Source organism: Acanthisitta chloris, unplaced genomic scaffold (assembly GCF_000695815.1).
Source record: "Acanthisitta chloris isolate BGI_N310 unplaced genomic scaffold, ASM69581v1 scaffold33392, whole genome shotgun sequence".
In the NCBI taxonomy this organism is placed as follows: domain Eukaryota; kingdom Metazoa; phylum Chordata; class Aves; order Passeriformes; family Acanthisittidae; genus Acanthisitta; species Acanthisitta chloris.
The window spans coordinates 11116-32206 of NW_008660450.1; the positions used below are offsets into that span (position 1 = coordinate 11116).

At 49.1% G+C, this 21091-nt stretch overlaps 2 protein-coding genes across 2 annotated transcripts in view; one reads left to right on the plus strand and one right to left on the minus strand.

Moving 5' to 3' along the window:
• Window positions 1–4934, plus strand: part of PDZK1IP1 (PDZK1 interacting protein 1) — a 7039-nt gene extending 2105 nt beyond the window's left edge. The window contains exons 2-4 of the mRNA XM_009069816.1: window positions 2185–2293; window positions 4220–4318; window positions 4862–4934. Coding sequence (XP_009068064.1) covers window positions 2185–2293; window positions 4220–4318; window positions 4862–4934 — 281 coding nt within the window. The remainder of the gene's footprint in view (window positions 1–2184; window positions 2294–4219; window positions 4319–4861) is intronic.
• Window positions 4935–12152: 7218 nt separating this feature from the next.
• Window positions 12153–18548, minus strand: LOC103797597 (cytochrome P450 4B1-like). Its single transcript, XM_009069817.1, has 12 exons — window positions 18363–18548; window positions 17875–18016; window positions 17137–17181; window positions 16924–17051; window positions 16385–16509; window positions 16139–16290; window positions 15821–15927; window positions 14802–14992; window positions 14368–14501; window positions 13827–13891; window positions 13058–13140; window positions 12153–12321 (listed from the first exon to the last, which is right to left on the minus strand). The coding sequence occupies exons 1-12, from the start codon at window positions 18546–18548 to the stop codon at window positions 12153–12155; spliced, it is 1527 nt and encodes a 508-aa protein (XP_009068065.1).
• Window positions 18549–21091: the final 2543 nt, after the last annotated feature.

Consider the following 21091-nt stretch of genomic DNA (forward strand, 5'->3'; position numbering starts at 1 on the left):
AAATAAATGTACAGCCAAGGGCAGAGCAAGGAAAGATGCAAAGTGAGGCAAAGCTCAGCCAGGAGGCAATAGGTGTGTTTGGGGCTGCACCCAAGGGGGTGGTGGGCAGTAGGGGCATGAGCATCCTTGCCCACCAGGTAGAGCAGGACAGGACCGAACCCTGCTCTTCCCCCCTGCCACCTCCCCTGCTACCACCACCAGTAGCCTGCTGATACAAAGGGCAGAGCAAGGAAAGATGCAAAGTGAGGCAAAGCTCAGCCAGGAGGCAATAGGTGTGTTTGGGGCTGCACCCAAGGGGGTGGTGGGCAGTAGGGGCATGAGCATCCTTGCCCACCAGGTAGAGCAGGACAGGACCGAACCCTGCTCTTCCCCCCTGCCACCTCCCCTGCTACCACCACCAGTAGCCTGCTGATACAATGATATTTCAGTCAAAACACACTGATACAAGAGGAAATTTCCGTACAAATTCCTCCTGCTCTTGTTTTGCCCCCGGGACCTTGCAGTAAACATGGCAAGTGTCTCTGTGGGGAGGAGAAGCTGAGAGACACAAACAGTGTCCCAAACAGGGGCTGCTCTCACAGCCCCTTGCCCAGGAGTGCCACCACTTTCCACACTGGCACTGCTTGTGAGTCAGCTGGCCAGGCTGATTTCACTTCCAAGAGGAAAAAAGAGTTTTGTTTTGTGGTTTGGCTGGTTTTGGTGGTTTTTTCCTAAAAAATTTTAAATAAAAGTCTCTTGCAGTAAAGAGTCAAGGAGCTAGAGGTCTTACCAAAGGATAGTCCCTCTCCCCAAAATCAGAAGAAGGAGAGCACAGCTGTTAGCAGCAGAGCCAGTGTGAAGCTGGCTGTGCATGAGGAGTTTGTATATGTGGACGCACAGCCCACTTTTATTGCTGCTAGTAAAGATTATTTTCTGTTTATAGCAGAGCTTTATCTCCTGTGACATAGATGAAGTACTCAGTTAATGTAAAGTTCCCAAGTGAGACTGAAGTACCCATTGCTCATCCTGGGACAGCTCAGCCTTGCAGGTGCCAGTGGCCAAGTCTGTGTCTGAGTATTCTGAGGCTGATGATGGTGCTGGCTTGTAGAAGACTCTGTCTGCCCATGCAGAGGGATCTTGTTTATGTGCATGGATTGGTGTTTTGATCAGCAGATGAGGAAAAGACATGTATGAATAAATAGTAATTAAATCCGAAAGGAATGTGGCTGCATGGACAAGGTGTCCTTTGGTGTTGTCTTTCTACAGCACTTAAGGATAAGTTTGACTACGTCTGAATGCTCCATTGTCTGAAAGGCAGTGGGAGGCAAGGAGCAGCCACCCCAGCAAGGACTGGTACAATGTTTCCTCTTCTCATCATCCTACCTGGAATGCTTCTCACATCCAGGAATACTTCTTGCAGCCTTCCCACACATGCCTGGATCTCTCCTTAGGTTCTGCTAGAGAAAAATGAACCTGTGAGTCTGTCCCACCCCTGGAGGAAACGGGGATACCCTTGTCAGCTCCCAACCCCCACTGCCACCTCAATGCCACTTGGCCCCCTGCCAGCCCTGCCTGGTCTTTTTGCTGAGGTTGTTGCTCTGAATGCTTCAGCCTTCAATTTCCTGTCAAAAATCAGTTTTCTCCTCTGGAAAGTCGTTGAATGGTGCATTTTACCAAAATCGACAATGACAACTTTCTGTTTTGAGAGCGACAACTAAATTTTACCCTGTCCCTGTTATGGAGTTCTTATTATACCAGTCAGTACTTGTAAAATAACCCAGGAATGATGTCTGTGGCATCTGGGCATAGAGAATAAATAGTTTGCTGAAACCCCTCTGCCTTCTTTCCCTTGGCAAACATTCTCCTTCCCTCCCTTCCTCCATGTCCCCTAGCCCTTTGTTCCCCCATCACAGAGTCATCAGTGCCTCACAGCATACCTATATGTATGTGTATATATATATACTGAGTCCCAAAATTGCAAGGCACCATACTCCACGTGCAAATGCCAGCAGAACTGCTGTTACTTGCACTTTATTTCATTGCTGCCACCCAGGTAAGCCTCCCTGAATTGATGGCAACATTTTCTGCTCTGGTTTGCAGGTCCAAGCTCTTGGCTGGATGTTGCTGAAGCTGGATGGGAGAAGCTTGACAGATAAAAGCCTGAGGATGTATTTCTAATGTGTTCTCTTTTTTTTTTTCCTGCAGCCAGGGGCACACTCCAGCCATGGTCACAGGGTGTCATTGCAGTGGTTGTGTTTCTAGTCCTGGTGGCCATCGCTTTTGTGGTCAACAGGTTCTGGTGTAAGGAGAAAGTGTAAGTGTGGGAAATTGCATCAGGTTGGGCTTAGCTGTCTTGGCATGTGTCACTTCCAGCAGTCTCTGTCCTTGTGCCAGTGATCAGAACACTCTGATCACCACGCCAGGAGCTGGGCAGGGAGAGCAAAGACTCCCTGTCCTCATTTCCCCATCCTCTTCCCCCTGTCCTGGTCTCTGCTCCCTGTTACTTATTGCCAGGTGTGAGCTTGTACGGTACAAATGCTGCCATGAGAAAGTGTTGTGCTGGGACCCAGAGAGCCACAGCATCGTGGCTGGTTTACATGGGCACATGTTCAGAGTGGTAGCCTGAGCCTGCTTTTCTATGGTTTTGGGGGTGCAGTTCCCATGTGCCTCCTATCCACGGGATAATAAGTCCCAACCAGCTTTGCTTGCAAAGCAGAGAGAGCCAAGTTGTCAAAATGCACTGAGAGGAGCTGGGAGAAGAGGAAGGTAGCCAAGTCATGGCAGCACTCTACATGAAGCCCATGGCACAGGCAAACAAGGTGGCCTTATTCATCAGAAAAAGGCTCTGTGGGATGGGTTACCTCTTGTCCTCTGCTGGTTGAGCAAAGCTACAGGCTGTGGCTCCTGATCAGACAAATAAGGCTAACTGGCTAAGCTGCAGTAACCTGATCTTGAATCTGAGCCCAAAGTCAACAAGAGATGAAGACAAAAAGCACCCTGTAGCCTGTTTCCTAGTTCCTCTACACTGGCACCGTCCCTTTGGGCTTTGCACTCAAAGGTGCTGGTGTCTTCTTGTCCCTGTGCATCCCTGCAGCCTCTCCAGGCTGAGGAGGTGGGGACCTAGGATATACCCTGACGCTCAGCAGATTGGCTTCAGCCGCAAATGTATTTAAATGGTATCCCTTTGGGATGCATTCAGGGCCAATGTATAATTCAATGTGTGTATACATATATTTGTATGGTCTGATTTGCTGCTGTAATCCTTGTTTCCCAAAGAGGAACCTTTGTCCTCAAATTGAAGGAACCTCCCTTCAATGGGAGTGGGAGGCAGGGATGGTGTTTCCCACCACTGTCTGTGCCTGGCTGCCTCTTTCCAGCCCAGAGGCAGAGGATGCTGTGGAGGGCTTGAGGGGGGAAGGCAGCTTGTTTTAATTAATCTAGCCCCTCTTCAGAAGAGTGGGCAGTGAGGCTTGGCAGCCTGGCACACTGCCAGCTCCAGGCTGTCACTCTGACAGCAGCTATCAGCTCAAGCCACTGCCTATTTATGCCAGTCTGTTACTTGGAGAAGCCTCTGAAATTGCCCTCGGGTGTAGACTGGAAGAGGAGGGATGTGCATGCAGATTGCACCTGCACTCACCCTCCACAGCTAACCTCCCCCAGCACCGTTCAGGATACAGGCTTGATCCAGAGCTGGTTGAGGTCAAACACCCCGTCGATGCCCAATGGTTCCTTCTGCAAGTGACCCAGACTTGCATCTGGGGGAAAGCAGCTCGACTTAACTCACATGGATGTGCACACGTACAGCCTTCCTGTGCTGGGGCAGCAGCATCAGCAGAGCCTTTGATGGTTCTCTCCGTGTCAGTCAGGATCCATAAGGGACTATTTTGCAACAGATTACATAGAAGTAGACTGGAAAAACCAGTCAGTGGGAGAAAACAATCCCACATGTTGACAATGAGTCTTGCTGTCTGTGTGTGGCGCTGGGAGTCCCAGCTCCAGAGGCAGGGGTTGGCTGGCACTTGGTGTCTGGGCATAGCCCCTGCAAACTTGCAGTGTGGGTGTTTCTCCTCACCCTTGTTCTGCTGGGAAGTGGGCTGAGCTGGGTATCTGAGGTCAGGAATACATCCAGGTCCCCTATTATCTCTGTAGTGTCCCTTCCTCTCTGCCATCATCATTGAGAGGCTGCTCCGCAGCTCAGCTCCTTTGTTGCCCTCTCAGCTCCTCTCTTCTGCCTCTCCAGGGAAAATGTCGAGACAGTGGTGAGTGTTGAGGACAAGCTGGATGCTGTCACGTCCAATGGCCGTGAACCGAGACATGTATCAGCTGCAGCTGACTTCAGGTGAAGGACTTGCTCAGACCTCCTCCCCATTGCTCATGGGCTCTGTTCTGTCTCTCTGGGGACAGCTCAGACATGCAGAGCCATGGTCTCTCCCACTTGGGGCCTCATATGTCCTATGCACATGGATTTGGAGACTTTTATCCTCCAAGGACTAAGCAAAAGGCAAGGACAGGGAGTATCCCCTCCTCCCCAGCCTTTCCCCATCCTGCAGTTGAGCCCCATGGTCCATCTACCACCTTACAACCTGCTGCACCACATTTTTCTTATGCTACATCACACCTTTCCAACAGAAAAAAACACCAAAAGTGGCCACAGGTCATCACACAGATGTTAACTGTCAAAACAGCCCTTGCTAAAAATTAGAGCAATGCCCAGCCAGCACTTGGCTCCCCTCCTGGCAGGGTGACCCCTTCTGTCTTCCCCACCTCACTCCTTGTTCCATGCATGACTGGCACCAGCAAGGTCAGGATCCCAGATGTGGCTTTGGGGAGGCTGTTCTTGCTGAGGGTGAGCTGAGCATTGTGCTTCTCCATCCCGATGCAGGTCCAAAGAGAACCAGCATGCCTATGAGAACACTGTGGAGCCCGAGGAGAAGGTGATCACCACCGCCATGTAGCAGGCACCCTGACCAGTCGTCCTCCTTCCTCCTCTCAATTCGCTTCCCACTATCGCGACGGGCATTTTCACAGAGACCATCTGCACTGGCACCCACTGCATATGGTGGGTCCTTGACCTCTCCATGGCACCACCATCTCCTCATCTTTTCCTTTCCCACCTGTGGGACACGTTTTTCTGCCTTGGGGGCTGGTGTCCACACAGGCATCAGTCTCCAGGAGAGGTCTGGAGGTGCCACCTCTCCTGCCTGGTGGTCACCACACATGGTCACCACACATGGTTGGCAAGGTTGGTGTCCCAAGTCCCAGAAGGGTGTTAACCTGCTCAAGACACAGAGGGGTTCCCACTGGGTGCCTGGGACCTCCCTGCACCCCCAGCCGTTGTCCTACAGGGAGTTGCTGATGGAAAACCTGCTCCTTCTCCCCAGTTCACCCTCCTTTTTACAACCTACACCATGCATTTTAATGTTGGAACAAACCTCCCCTGTACATATCTTCCCTGTGAGCAATAAAGAGAATCGTTACCCCTATGAAAGCAAAGAGAGTCGTTTTGCTAATCACCCAAAGGACTTTCTGGCATCTCACAGCTATCCCAGCCTTTAGGCAGTTAGGAAAATGAAGGACACCAGGGAATGCTCAGCATTTGGACCACCCCAGAGCTGCAAAGGGCCATATAGGGAGGTGAGCATCAATCCCCTCCATCTATCAGATGGGCAAACTGAGGCATGGCACCAATCCTACACCTCTCAGTGCTGCTTAATGGGTGAAATGCAGCACTCCCTGGTCCCACTGACTACAGCGTGCAGATCTACAGCCAGCTGGGGGCCATTCCCAGATGGAGGTTATGAATGGCAATCATTTTTCATTGCTGTCAGGAAGTGTCTGGGGGCTGCTCCAGGCAGTGCTGGCTCTCCCATTTACCAGGGTCTGGTTTTTGCTGTGGTGGGGACAGTGCCAGGGCCACCATGGGAACAATAAGTACTTCTAAGCCATGATGTTTGTAGATTGAAATGAGAGACCTCTCATGCCTTGGCCATCCCTGAAACATGAGTTACTCATGTGGCATGCAGGGTCCTCCCCTTGACCAGTGAGGAAAGGGTTAAGGGTCTCTGCAATCAAGGGCATCCCAGGTGGACCAGGACTGGGAGAGATGGGAGGTTTATAAGAGGAGTATTTTTGGCAGCCCCTAGGAGCAGAGTGGTTTTAGGGCTTCTACTATGCACTTCCTGCAGGTGAAGCTGTTGACGTCCTAGCAGGTGATGGCACAAAAATTCAGTAACAGACCCACCTTGAAAGGCATTTTCCCTAGAGCCTCAGGTAGGTGAGTATTTTGAAAATGCCCTCAACGACTTGGTGTTGAGAAATTGCATGGGAGTAGAAAAAAACAGGCAGAAGGGTTGGAGGGGTCAAGCCCTCAGATGTGGAGGCATGATGGCTGCATCCCCAGCATCATGTCAGAGCTGTTCCCTTCTACCACCTTCCTTTGGAGGCTCAGCTGGAGGCTGAGCCAGCCCCAGGTTGGGTTCTGGACCTTCCCACTTGTGCCCCTAATGGATACTGCTCCCCTGACTTTTCTCTCACGGGTGCCAAATGTCACATGGGTTTGGAAAAAACAAGCTTCCCAGAGCTCAGTGGTACTGCTGCGCTCAGCAGGGTTTAAGGATTAGTCATTGCGTGTTCCTGCTGTGTCAGCAGTCAGACTGGGGGTGTGGCAAGAGGAGGGGAACCCATTAATTTTTTACCTCTCGGTTGCAAAAGGTGACATCCTTATAATGAGTAACAGTGGGAGTTTATTCCCTGCCCTGTGTACACCCTGAATATGTGACGGATCCCCAGGCTGTTCCCCCAGCAGTGCCTGAATGAGGGCTTGGAATGGAGGTGTGCTGGGAGCTCAGTGGGTCTCAGTGTCCCTTTCCCCACGGATCCTACCACGACTGTAGGTCCATGCAAGGTAGGATAGGGCTTCACTGCTGGACATTTTGGGTAGCCCAGATACCTCAGCACTTAGTCTTATCACAGCCAGTGTCCCTTCAGAGTTCACTTTCCTGAGGAAAATATCTTATGCAAGTGCCAGTGTTACCTCCCTATTGGGATCTCTGCACAGTCCATGGTGCTGTTCTGCCTCAGTTTCCCTTGTCTGTGGAGCACAAGCCGAGCCTGACTGTGCAAAGTTGCCTTCTCACAAGCTGCTCAGCCAGCTCACAGATGCTTCTCGGTGTGATCCTAAAAAGAACAAAAGGGAGCGAGCATAAATGAAATTTATTGTTGGAAAATCTTAATTAGATTTTAAGCCCCAAAGGGAGAAAAGTGAGGTATTATCTGACACAGCTAATGAGTGTTAAGGGTCCATTGTTATATTTCTTGTTTACCTTTCTGTACTGTCTGATACGGCCCGGATCCTCGCCTGTACTGCCATAATTAGGATATCTCATCTCTTGCTGATAGGGTCGGGATGCTCTTTAAAGCACAATGCTGTCTCATCCCTCCCTGGCAGGATGAGCGTGATTGGGAAGACAACTTCTGGCATGCCAGTGCTCGTGCCTTCTGCACCAACCCTGTGAGCTGGGGAATGCCTTCTAGAGTTGGGGCTGTCCCTGATAGCCCCAAGGTGATAGGTACTTCCCACAGCCTCCGTAACCTCTCTAAAGGGTACTGAGCCAACTTGCCTAGGGGACAAATCCTCCCAAATACCTCTTTCCAAGAAGCATGGGGGGTTGACTGTGCCCTTTACAAGTCACCCCATGCCCACTGGTGAAGGGGAAGGACACCATGGGTGCTCCATCCTGCCCCTCACTCGCTAATGCCATTTTCTCTGAGGCTTAGGCATCAGGATGATGTCCAGGGCTGGATTCTGCTGCAGACAGGATAGTTTCCTTTTGGGCAGAAGATATTCAGGTAGGGGTTTTTTAATTACCACCTTGTTATAAGATGTATCACAGCTTTTCTTTGTGACCTAGGAGGGTGCAACTCATCTCTTGAATCCCCAGATAACGGGGCATCTTGTTGAAAGCCACCTTTACACCGATGCCTCCCTGATCTCTCCTGAGGCTCTTTAGCTGTGAGGGTTTAATATGCTTCTGTTCCACCTGTAACCACAACCCTGGAGCAGCTTGGTCAGGTGGACAGCTGCTGTATAAATTATTCCAAAGTAGTTTAAAGACTTGCTATACGCAGGTAAATCACTGCTGGAAGTGCTACTAGCTCTAGCCCTGGGCCTGAGCAGTGTAGCCTGGGATTTATGTTCCGGCATTGGGTGCCTTGACTCCCAAGAGATGTAATTTGGACCTCTGGGAGCAAAAAGGGACCCCAACCCAGTGTTGTGGTCCTTCAGGTGGGGAAGAAGCCCAGCCACCCAGGTGGGAGCTGGGAGCACGGCATTGAGGGATGGCTGTGTGTGGGCAAGGGGACTGCAAAGTTTTTGGTCTTGATTCAAGCCACTGAAAGCCAGAAGTAAAATACCATCCATTGTTGGTTTATACACCCGTAGTAGCCAAACAAACATCCCCGGAGCCTGTCCTTATCACTTTATTACACCTGCTAGAGTGAATAGATTAAAGAGGACAGGGGAGGGGAGAGAAAGCTGAAGAATCCAGCAGAAAAACTGGGTTTTGGGATTGTTAATTATTCTCTGGGGTCTCTAATCTTTAACTGGCAAACAGCATCACTAACTGTCTTAAAGCCCCTCCTGGAACATCCTGATAATAAGCCATCTGCATGAAGGCCCCCCGTTATCTGCCCTCCTCCAGCCGCCTGTGACATGGCTGGAGTGGGAGATAATGAATGTGTGGTGTGTAATAACGACACGTCATTCATGATTATCGGCCTGATACCCAACCTTTTAGCTCCATTGTTTGTGTTTGAAAAAAAAAAAAAAAAAGGAAAATAAAAAGGAGAAGGCAAAGAAGAAAGAGGGGAATTTTTGGTGCTATGGGCTGTCCCGGGGTCCCCGAAGTGTCTCCCTGCCAAAGGGGCTGGCTCTCATAGCATCCCCCAGAGGGTTTGCTGGTACCCTGGAAGGACTCGCTTGTGGATTGGCGGCTGCTGTAGTAGCCATGGTGATGGAGGAGCGAGCTGAGACAGCACAGAAATGGAGAAGGCAAAGAAGAAAGAGGGGAATTTTTGGTGCTATGGGCTGTCCCGGGGTCCCCGAAGTGTCTCCCTGCCAAAGGGGCTGGCTCTCATAGCATCCCCCAGAGGGTTTGCTGGTACCCTGGAAGGACTCGCTTGTGGATTGGCGGCTGCTGTAGTAGCCATGGTGATGGAGGAGCGAGCTGAGACAGCACAGAAATGTCACCGCCTGGCAGGGAGACATTTGGGGCAAATGCTCGGGTGATTAGATCTGTGTCACTGGCTGCTGCCCAGCTCCTCGCACTGCTTTTTCTGCTCTCAAAGCCGTTCGGTGGTGACTTGGCAGAGGAGGTTATCTTGTACAAGCTGCTGTCCAGAAACTGCCAGTGTTTGAAGGTGGAGAGCTGTTTGGGTTGCTTGGTTTGACCTGGATAAGCTGAAAAATGGAAGAATTTTCTCCTGGTTTCTGCTTCAAGACCTTCCCTCGAAAGCTTTGGTCTTTCAAACTGCAAACCTGGGTTAAGCAGGAATCCTGACAGGAAGAGATTTTAAAGTGTTTGGTTCAAGTTACCTCAATTACTGTCATAACTGCCTTGATTAACACTGCATTTTTGTTTTTCTATAAAAAATGACAGCAGTTTCTCCTCTCTTTACCAAGCAGATTTCTCAGAGCAGTTGCTTTGAGGAAGGTCTCTACTAGAAGCATTTGGTGTTTGGCTATTCCTATCAGCCAGGAGGATGCTTGGAATCCAAATGAGCTGCCTTGGTCATGGCAGAGAACAGGCCTCAAAACACAGGGCCCTGTACAGACACAGAGGTGGGCAGCAGCTGTGGGTCCTCTTCAAATCTAACTTGTCCTGCTTTGGCCTTATTCCCCCATGCCCAAGCCAGAAGATGCTGTAGCAACACCTTTATGTGCTACCTAGTTTCCATTGCACCCCACAACCAAGGAGACTGGGTTGGGTCTTTGTAGTCAATTGCTCTCCAAGCTTGCTGCTTGGACGACAAACTGGAGTGTGGATGAGCAGAGCTGCAAGGTGGCTTGCTTGACCCAGATGGGTGACTGAAATGTCTGGCAAATAAAGCTTTACAGTAATGAAAAGATGTATCAAACTGCTGCCCTCCAACAACCTGGAGCTGGGGAAGAGGAAAGCTGGAGTCTACCTGTAAGACCAGCCTGAGTCTACCAGCAGTGTAAGGGTGGTGGCATTGGCACCTACACAACCTGCATTCAGTCTTTTCTGGGGGTCAGAAGGGGAGGGTTGGGAGAAGAGAAACTTGGTCTCCAGCTGCCTTCCAAAATAAATACAAGCTGCACCTTGCTGGTCCTGTTAGACACCGTGACAGCCAGAACAAAAGTCTGGATCCAGCCTGTGGAAAGTTTTGTTTCTCAAACTGAGCATGCAGCAGGCAACAGAGATGGGGTGAAGGGTTCCGCAGGGGTTTAGTCAGATGGGGATATGCTCACATTTGGCTCTCCTGCTCTGGCTAGGAGACTTCTGCTCAGCAGCAGAGGTGAGCTGCCCAGACAGACATGCCTGCAGTGATGCTGGTGATGTCCTTGCTGTGGGTGAGAGCTGGACAAACAGCCTTATCTGTCACCATGGCATGGCATGAGTGCAGCCCTCCATGCCTCAGTTTCTCCTGGTGCCTTCTGAGTGTCCAGGCACTTGCAGTGACAAATCTTCCCTGGGCTCTGGGTAATACCACCATCATGCTGGGGACTGTGACAGACCAGTGCCTGCCCTGCTGCCCCGCACTGCTGAAGGTGGGGATGGGGATGTCCCCAAGGATAGGGCACCTCAGCTGCCCTGCTGGGCCTAGCCGTGCTCCCTGCCAAGTCCGGGGAGTTTTACCAGGGACCAGGGAGGACTTTTTCTGGGTCTCCCACTGCCACCTAGTGATCCATTTCACACCCCGGACCTGCAGCTCACTCAGGTGCTTCACCTTGGCCGGGGCTGAGGAAAGGCTCCCTGTACCTCCAAAACAAATGATTACAGGGCCAGTGCTCACCCGCATCCTCTGGACAGCTCACTCATGTACTGAGTGGTTAGTTCTCGGCGTCTGCAGAAAAGGTTTTGACACAGACTCATGCTTCCTATTGGGACTTGCTTTATTTTGCAAGCCGATTTTGTTCTTGCCAGCAGCATTTTTGTGTATGTGGTGTGTATTTCTGTTTTGCTTTGTTTGACCACGTATCATTTCAGTTGTTCTCCTTGCCATGGACACTCCTGGAGTCAGAGGTGATGGCTTGGTTTGGGAGGAGTGGAAACAGGCTCCTCAGACTCAACAGGGGGCAAACCCACCCACAGAAACAGTGCTTGTGTCTTGAGAAAACTCTCACAAGGCTGTGCCCTTGGGCACACCATTGCCTCTGTGCTGCTGAGGCTCCTCCTGTACCCCTCTGGCCCCTCAAACACAAAGGAAGCCAAAGCCATGCTTGGTGAGTTCTCACAGAAGGCTTTATTCTTGTTTCAGAGAAGGGATCAAGGCTGATCACATGCTGTTTGCAGCGTGGTGAGTGATTTCTCTAGGTTAGCTGGTGGCATGTCTCTGTGTTGGCTGCTGAGCACCCTCAGCTCAAGGAAGTTCAGTGCCAGGGCAGCAAAAACCCACAGGCCTTCATCTCCATAATGGTGGGCACAGTGCCAGCCCCAGGACAGGAATAATTCAGAGGGATGCAGTGAGGCTGCCTGGCACACCCCGGCTGGAGGCAGGGGAGAGATGCTTTGCTGGGGTGGTGCCCAGGCTTTAGACATCCTTGAAAACCATGCCAGCATTGTTCATTGCCAAGCCTGAGCAGGGGACCAACAATGTGGCAAATCCACAGGTGTGTGGCAATGTGTGGGGACAGGTTGGAGGTGAGTAGGACACGGAGGATGACTGTTGAGGTTAAGGTTGAACCGGAGCTGTACTTTGGAACCCCTGTAGCAGTGCTGCTCTCTGTGCAAGGAGGGCACCTGGACCTGCTGGGTTTGGAGTTTGTTCAAGGGGGCTCAGCATGCCCCCCTGAACAGCAGTGGGGTGGGGATTAATGTGGGAGAGGACCAGTGTGGCCAGTGTGGGTCTGTTTGATGTCCTTCTCTTAAACCTCTGGGTGTAGGATGACCCCTGGGAGAGCACTTCTCCCTCTGCTGTGGTACCCCATGGGATCAGCGAATCTTCTTCAAATGCAGGTGGATCCCATTGCTGGACCGGAGTGTGACCTGTGGTATCATTATGGGAAGCCTAGATGGGTCTGGGCAGAGCTCAAAGCGGAGCAAGGTCAGGGCCAGCGCCACTTTTATCTCGTTCATGGCGAACTGCTGCCCAATGCAGTTCCTGTGGAGAGGATGACAAATACTCCAATTGCTGCCTTCATCCCCAACCACCCCCAAGCTGGGCTCAGCCCATGTCCTAGTTAGGGGATCTCCAGCTGCTGTGACTATGGCACCACAGCTTATCTAGGGATCGCCTGATGCCACACCAAAATGCACCCAGCTCTGTGGTGGGTTATGGATATTTTTCATGAATATGCATTGGAAAAAGATATGTTGTTGAGAGAACCAGGGCTTAGTTCACTAGAAAGTGCTGCCTGGATCCAGCTAAAAGGCCAGACATCTCAGAAAAGTTATTTCTGTCTCTATGTGGAAATCGTCTTGCAAATTACTGAGACCTCAATGTCTTGCATCTGAACAACTGCATATCTTGCATGGGAACCACAGACACTTGGACCCATCTTGGCTTTGAGGTGCACTGGGGTTCACCCCTAAACAAGGGAGCCTGTGTTCCCAATGCTGGCAAAGAAAACATAAACATCTCCAAAAGCCACAAGTGTGTGAAAGCCAACAGTGACCACAAAGCTTGGGGTGTGGGAAATGCTCTAGAGTTGATGGAGCTTGGAAATCCTGTTACAGAAGATTCTGTAATAGGAGATTCTGTTATGGAAAACCTGAGTTGGCCAAGACAACTCAGCTTATGGAGGCTGAGGGAGGATTAGCTTCAGGAGATTGGCTCTGAGCTAGATCTCCCATACAAGGCAATCTAATGGGAAGGAGAAGTATGAAGGATGTCCCACCTGGATCCAGCAGAGAAAGGCAGGAAAGCATGGGAGTGCCTCTGTGCTGTGTTCTCTGGAGAAAACCTCGAGGGATCATATATCTGTGGGAGCAACAAAGACCATTTAGTCAGTGTTTGCCCTGATATGGGTAGCACCAGGTTATTCCCTGGTCCCCAAGTTAGAAGTGGATGTGGTCTCTGCTCTTCCTGGGGAAGCTGCAGATGAGAGGCATCTCTCTGCAAATCTGCTGAGTGGATCTTCCTCTTGGGGACATCCAGGTTACCCACTACAATGCCCAAGATGCCTGCAGGTGTTTTTTCATCCATGGCAGCAATGGTCAAGTCAGACACCCTCTATTCCAGAGATGCCTGATCCTTGCTCTCCAGACAGACACTGGAGAGAGGCAGCTGCACACCTTCCTGCAAGTTTTCCAGCTATTTCTTTCCTTGAACCCTCTAAAATATTAGCTTCAAATCACACATTGTCTAGAGGGCTTGGGACTTCTCATACCACTCTGGGACCTAAGTCTGTCTGAGGCAGCTGAAGCAATCTGAGTATCTCTGTGTCACCATGCACAAAGACAGACTATTCAACACCCTTTCCGAGCACTTTGGCACATTCAAAGCCTTTGGGGTGTTTGGTAACTTCATTGAACTTTTCATTTAAATATGGACTGTTGGAACAAAAGGGAAAAACATGGCAGGGAGGCACAGCCTGTCTTGTTCAAGGAGAGTGGATTTCTGGGCTCAGAGATCATCTTCCCTTTCTTGTGATAAAGGTGAAATACCTCGGGGTCCTCCCACACATCCCGGTTCCTGTGAATACCAAATATGTTCAGTCCAATCTTGCAGCCTGTAAAACAAAAGTGAGAAAAATCTCATGACAGCTCAGAATGAAGATGCAGGAGAGGTGTTTCTGGGATGGTTTTCCTCCCTGGTCTCTGCATGGGCTGTTGCAGGAGATCTGGCAGGGATGGTGCCCAGCCTGTCCAGGCAGGTCACCTGAAACCCTCACATGGAAGAAACAACAGCCTCAGAGCTGGGCCCCATTTTTCTATCAGTGGATGAACTTTTACTCTTGGTCAGGAACAACTCTCTGCAAGTCCCCTATGAGCCCTGTGAACACCCTAGTGCCATAGAACATGTCCTTGGACTCTGTCCAGCCACCCTTCCAGGCTCACTGTGCTGGCAAGCTGTGGTAGCCCTGTACAGCCCTTCAGAGAGAGGTGAGAGGATGGAAGCCCCACCAGCCTCTCCACACAGCAACACTAGTGAGGATGTCACACTTGTCACAGACAGCAGCATGAAGGATGAACAAACCCAACAGACCTGCTGGCAAGCTGCGTCCATCAGGAAATGTGATGGGTTTAGAGAGCTGTCGGGACACAGCAGGAACTGGCGGGAACAGGCGCAAGCTCTCTTTGATGCACATTGTGGTGTAGGTCATCTTCCCAAGGTCCTCCCTGAAAGTAAACTTGCTGAGTGTGTGTTTGATCCCTTTGTCTGTGTCACAGATGAAGATATTAAACTGTACTGGTCCCAGTATAGACCCCTGAGGGACACTGCTGGCCATTGATCTCTATCTGGACATTGAGCTATTGACCACTACCCTCTGGATGTCACCTTTCAACCAATTCCTCATCCACTGAACAGTACGCCCATCACATATATATCTCTCCAATACAGAGAGAAGAATATTGTGGAGGACCATGTCAAAGGCCTTACAGGAGTTCAAGGTAACGGAATAAGAAGTCCTAGCTCACCACTCAACGGTATCTCGGTCTCCCAAGATCCCCTGGATCTCCTCCCTGCACCGTTGCTGGTAATGTGGATGTAATGACATGCAGTAGAAGAGCCAGGAGATCCCACTGGCTGTGGTATCATGACCCTCAAACATGAATGTGTCCACTTCAGCACGCAGGTCCTCATCAGATAGTCCAACTCCATTTGCATCCTAGCAAAGAGGAGAGCATATCATTCTGAAGTACCCAGGACTTTTGTTTTTATACCCAAAGGACCTTTTCCTTTAGATATAAATATAACCCTGGATGATGATAAAGAAAGGCCTTATTTGGTGTCTCTTGTGTCTCCCTGTATATCAGGAAGACAGCAGAAAATATATCAGATATATGTGAGAACAGTCAGACCTGCTGATTGCCATTTCTGTAGCCAACACACCTATAGAGTTGGGTGTTGGTGGGATACCAATTCCTAGCCCATCACACCCTGTTTGATCCCCTACCAATGGTCCCTGCTACATTTTTCAGTAGTTTGATTTGGACAACTTTTGTTTCAGATGGGGACACAAAAGAAAGCAGCGTCTCCAGAAAGATAGAGTGAGCACAGAGTGTAACTCCTTCCTGAACACCAAATAGCAGCTCCTCTTGTGAGTATCTGAAGATGTCTGTGAAGGTAAAACTACAAAAGGTAAGAAAAAAAATCTCTTGAGAGGATCACAGACAAGGTGACCCCTTGTAACCTTTCCAAAGACCTCATTTTTCTCTGGTTTCTGAGAGTTCACTTCTTTTAAACTATTAGTGTGCTCAATGGAAATGATCAAGAAAGATGAAAGTCTGCCCAAGGTATTTTTGTTCAGTCTCTGCCTCCCAAACATTTGTACTTCCTTCCCTTTCAGTCCACCTATCCCTGAGCTAGGAAAGACGGAGTGGGCAAGCTGTTGCCGGCAACTCCAGCCAGGGGTGGTGATCTCCCTGCTGGTGCATCCTTGGTGCCATGAAGCTGTGTTCTTTAGCATTAGATAACAATTATTTCAAACATTCACCTTGCTACAAAGAAGAATGTCGAGAAAATCCAGGTGCCTCTTCTTCTGGATCTTGTCAAGTTCCTTCTCATTGGACAGCAACAACTTTCTGTCTTTTATTACCTGATCTGCACAGAAGACTGATCAGTTAGATGTGTCCTGTCCGTCCAGAGACCTCACGTACTTGACCACTCGTGACCAAGTCATGGTCAGCAGCATGGACTCTGTTTAATGTGTAACCCTCTCACCAGTGCATGCTGCAACCCCTCTCTGAGCCACTCCAGCTGTAAGTGGGGGAGAGGTTCAGCTGGGAGACTGGGGAGAAAGGGAGGGAAGTACCTGTGTGGGTATGGGACAGCTTGCAGGCTTTCTGGAACTCACGGCCTTTGCGAGTAAAGTTGTAGAAGACATCCTTGAAGGAAAAGTTCTGCACTCTATCGGTCAGGAGGTAGGTCAGGTCATAAATAGCTTTAATATAATAGTGTGTTTCGCTGTAAGGAGGCCAAAGTTAAAGCTGGTGTTAGCAACATGAGTGGGGAAACAGGAGCACTTGCTTTCCAATGATTTGAAAGTTCAGGCACTGACCTCTGAGTCTGACAGTTGGAATCAAAACTAAAGGCACATTTCATGAGGCTGTCTAGTGTCATCAAGCTGATGTCCTGAAAGAGTTCCACTGACTTCCTCTCTATGCTCTTCTTGTCCCATTTATCCTAGAGGTGGAGACAGAGGTAAGGAGAGACAGACTACCATCTATTTTCCTATCCCTCTTCCCAGATCCACACTGCTAATTGCTTTCTTTTCAGCAAGCAGAGGCCCTAGTTCATGATATATTCTGTGAATCTAATCAAGCTCCTCTGTTCATTTCTTTTTCCAGGTTTACAACTTCTGGGATAGGAAAGGATATTCTAGCAGTGGTTAAGTTTATTTGGGGAATAAAAAAGAAATAATGAGTGAAATGTCCAAAGGAAGGTGAGGGGAGCAATTTCAAAACTTCAAAACTGCCCCAAAAAGTTCAGTGAAACTCTAGAATCTGTGTAGCCTCTTTCTCTCACTCATTCCCAGATCTGATTATTTTCACCTCTGCACAGCTGAAAGGTAAAAGTAGCAGGAGAGGGGATTCTTACCAGCATCACTTTGACTGAGTCTGACATCAGCGTCACATAAGGTTTCAGCACATCATAGTGAAAGGCTGGGGTGAGCATCTTCCGATGCTGGAACCATTTGGCTCCATCCGAGGTCAACAGCCCCTTCCCTGGAAACACAAACAGCAAAGATGCAATCGGCTCCTCCAGGCTCTGATCACATCTCTGACAGCCTTACTGCTGCTTTTGACTTACCAATCCAGGGAACTACGAGTTCATAGGGTACCTTGGCCTTGGGATCTGTAAAACAAAACAGACATCAGAAATGTATGAATGACTAATTAAATCAATATAACAAAAAAAGAGAATTCAAGACAAATTTGCATTAGAGTTCATACTCCAAATCACAATGGAGAGTTAATGTCATTTCAACATGTAAAATATTCTACCACTAGAACTAGAGTTTAAAAGTGGTTGTCTACAAGTATGACCTCAATGGACTTGAAAAAACAGAGAAAGGTAGAACAAAAAGTATGTGTGGAAAATAAATGGCCATGGCAAATCCCAAATTTGAGAACAATGGATGGAATTTACTGGAGATGTCCATGTGTGTACCATTCATAGGCATGATGCTCCATGGAAGGGAGCAGAGGAGAAAACTTAAGATGTCTTCTGAGAGCCATTGCCATGCCAGCTCACCCATATTACTGGGTTTACTGGGAAAAACAAACATTGTGGTGGTAGATGCCATAGAAGACAATAATACAAAAGATAATGGAGACAGGGAAATGGAAGGAACAGTTACCAGGTCGCTGTACAATACAAACTGTTCTGTGAAACCTGGGCAGGCTGGGAGTTTGTGAAGGGAAGCAAAAGAGGAATTGCTATAGCTATGAAGGAAGCTGGCAGAGCAGATGACTCCAGGCATGTTTCCCATGATTTTCTTGGTAGGAAAGTGTCAAGGACATCCCAAAATCAGATATAGAGACTTACCTGTACGGCCAAGTATGCTTTTAGCATATTCAGGATGGTGTATTTCTAGAGAAGGCAGGACTGGTCCAAACCATCTGGGAAAGGCATAAGGGTATTCTTCTCCCCATGACACTATCTGATGTAAACGTTTTTCAGTATATATCTGCAATGAGAGTTAAGCAGTGTCTGAATAAAGGCAGAAAAATAGAGGGACATGCCAGGGAGAGCAGAGGTTAAATTTACACTCTCATGAAAACATCCTCTCTTGAGAATTGAATTATCAAAAAGAACACATCTCTGTTTTCTACCAAACGATGCACATCTCATATCCAGGCACCTTTCTTCATGCCCTGCAGAAACCTTAGCACTCCCTGTACAGAGGTCTCTCCTGTGGGAAGGGACACAAGCAGGGGATGGACACCCCACCCAGTGCTGCTTCTCATCCTGACTGAGATCTTGCACAGTTTTTGGGACCAACCCAGCCTGACCGAGCCCAACTTCCTCCTTACCATGTGATTGTGGCCATAGAGCCAATGTTTCGGGGGACCAGGGAATGCCTCCAGAGCTTTGACGAGTTTCCTCCTCTCCCGGTAGAACTGAACCACCTTTAGCAGCACAAAGATTACGCCAAGCACCACAGACAGCTGCAGAACAACAGCAGAAGGTCTGGCTATGTTGTCCAGTAGAGATGCCATGCTGGTCTGGGATGCCTGACACCAGCTTCTCCTGCCTGCTTCTTTTATGCTCCTCTCACACCTGCACCTGATGGAGAGCTTGGTGCAGGTAAAAATCCAAATCCTCTCCCTCCTGCTCTGCTGGAGCTGAGTCTGGTGAAGCTGACGGCAATTTATAGCAGGAGAAACATCCTGGTAAACTGTGTCAGCTTGGCTGGCAGCCCTGCTGTTCCCACTCACCCTTTGACCTGTTCCCTGCAGCCTGTGGATGACAAACAACCTGTGCATATTTCCTAGTTGCTTTGAGTGAAAGCACTCATCAGTCATTCAGGCCCAGGATGACAAAGCCATAGGAGGGAGGAGGTGAGAGGTGGCCAGTCTGGAGCTCTAGCTGAGCTTGATGCTGTCCTGATACAGTTCAGGTGTGAAAGCTGTTCATCTGCCCACATGAAGTGAGGAACACATAGGTCTCCTCTTCCCAGCAAGTGGGCTGGATGGATTCAGCCACCTTCATCTGCAAAAGCAGTGCTCTGAGTAACTGCAGCATCACCCAACTCCACTGGGCTATATCAAGAAAATGGACATCAACACACAAGCAATGTGGCCCTGTTCCCCAAGAGGTCCTACCACAGACAAGCCAGGAGACAAAAGTGCTGTCCAGAAGAATTACCATGGTCAATGGATAAGAAAAGGAGAGGGAGAGCATCAGAGCAGTAGAATGGGCTGCAGCAATATTGAGGGCATGTGATGGGATGGTAAGATCATGCTCCCTCTACAGACCTGGTGAGTCCTCCTTCTCCTGTCCACACGGCATCCTCCAAAAATGGCTCCACATCACTGCATTTCTCTCTCCAATGCAGTGCTTGGTTGGGCCCCAGGTAGGACCCTTTTAGCAACCCCTGAGCAGATCCTGCTGGTTACCTGGGCTCACATCCCACAGGTGCAGAAGCCTGGAATGGCAACGCTGAGCTGGTGGAGGACTTGGGCTGGAAGCCACCTGTGTGTGAGTGACTTCCAGGTATATGGTGAAGAGGAGAATCCCCAGATGGGCCCAAATAACTTTCCATTTGCACGTTGGGATATTGCAAGGATCAAATGGGTTATCAGCTGCTGAGACTGGTAGTCTGATAGGCTACTACATAGGGCTGCTGAATTTGGTGAGTGGTTCTCTTCAATGTAATTCTCTGAGGCAAAGGAATTCTGATGTTTGGGCACTTTCCTTTAGTTTTTAGTCTAAAATATGCCATGTCCAACTTAAACCCATGTTCTCTGCTTTTAGAGTAATTTTACTGTAAAAAAAAGTACTGTTTATCTGATATCCATTATTCAGATATATCATTTTTATGGCAACAGAGACATCGAGATTGTTGGCTGAAGTGAATCTGCACAGCCCCAATTACAATATTTAAACTTTTTAGACAGAAATATATTCAAACAAGTGTTGTATGACCCACTGTTTGGGAATTACCTGGCTCTATAAAAATGTGTGAAAGTTAGTGGAATGACTTTTCCCTCAGCTAGCTTGTGGCCTATTTATTAATTAATGATCATGAAGATGAAGTTGTAAGTATAGGCATTACCATGGATATTTCAGTCTCAGTATCTGGCTGCTATGATCCCCTGCAGGGGATTGTTGATAGATTGCTCATCCCTTGTGATATGTTGCTCACTGCAGGTAAGTCATGACATGTGCCAGGCTGGGTGGAGAATGGAAAGGTACACAGCAGTGAAAGCTGGACCTGCAGGCTGCAGAGTTGGTTAGGTGTGGTGCAGGGCACTCCGGGGAAAGAACTGGTGTTAAAGCAACTCCACATGAAACTTCTCTGAGACCTCAACCTCTCTTGGGAGCTGCCTCTATAAGGCCCCATATGCAAGGACTTTGGGGCAGTTTTGAAGTTGCCAGCCTGGACATTTCCACACAAGATGGGATAAGAGTGCTGACATTGAGACCCATGCCATTGTGGGTACCCAGAGCACTAAAGGCACTGAGCACGTCAGCTGGCAAACAGCCAGCTCCTACCATGTGTGTCCAAATGCCTGCTAAAGTTTGAGCTGAAGTCAAGATCTGTCCATTGCTCCTGCATGCAGGTAGTGGAAGACCAGAAACACTTTCATCTTGAAATACATCTGCTCTGTTACCTCTACTTAATCTGTTCCTGGGCTGTAAATACCTTTTTGCTAGTCTGCCAGTGTTGTTTGTGCCATAGGTTTCTTTGACACTTCCCTAGAAATAGTGATTGCACAAGTTCCTCAGCTGGGATAAGGTGACCCAATGAACACTACAGCTGTTCACATAGCACAGGGCTTTTGTTACCATGACAAGAAGGTGCATTGGAAAGAGTTAATGACAACAGCTGAAAATCTCTTATCTCCACAGACTTGGGTGCTTTGACTGCTTAAGCCCTATCCTAGCATTTTTCTTCAGCTCCACAATGTGTCTGTCCCCTGAACTGGACTCCTGTAACATACATTAAGATGGTGTTTCATGCTCTTCAGACTGGGAAGAAGAGGAAGGGCTGGAATTAGTCAACCTGTTTGCTCATTATTGATTGCTGGCATGCTCC

Bases quoted from the DNA above. Each gene is read 5' to 3' on its own strand.
- LOC103797597 (XM_009069817.1), bottom strand. From the start codon at position 18,548: ATGGCATCTCTACTGGACAACATAGCCAGACCTTCTGCTGTTGTTCTG. The intron at 17,182-17,874 runs GTAAGTCTCTAT...TTTGTTTTACAG, and splicing joins AAGCATACTTGGCCGTACAG to ATCCCAAGGCCAAGGTACCC. The intron at 12,322-13,057 runs GTGGGACATCCT...TCCTCTCCACAG, and splicing joins CCTTTCTCTGCTGGATCCAG to GAACTGCATTGGGCAGCAGT.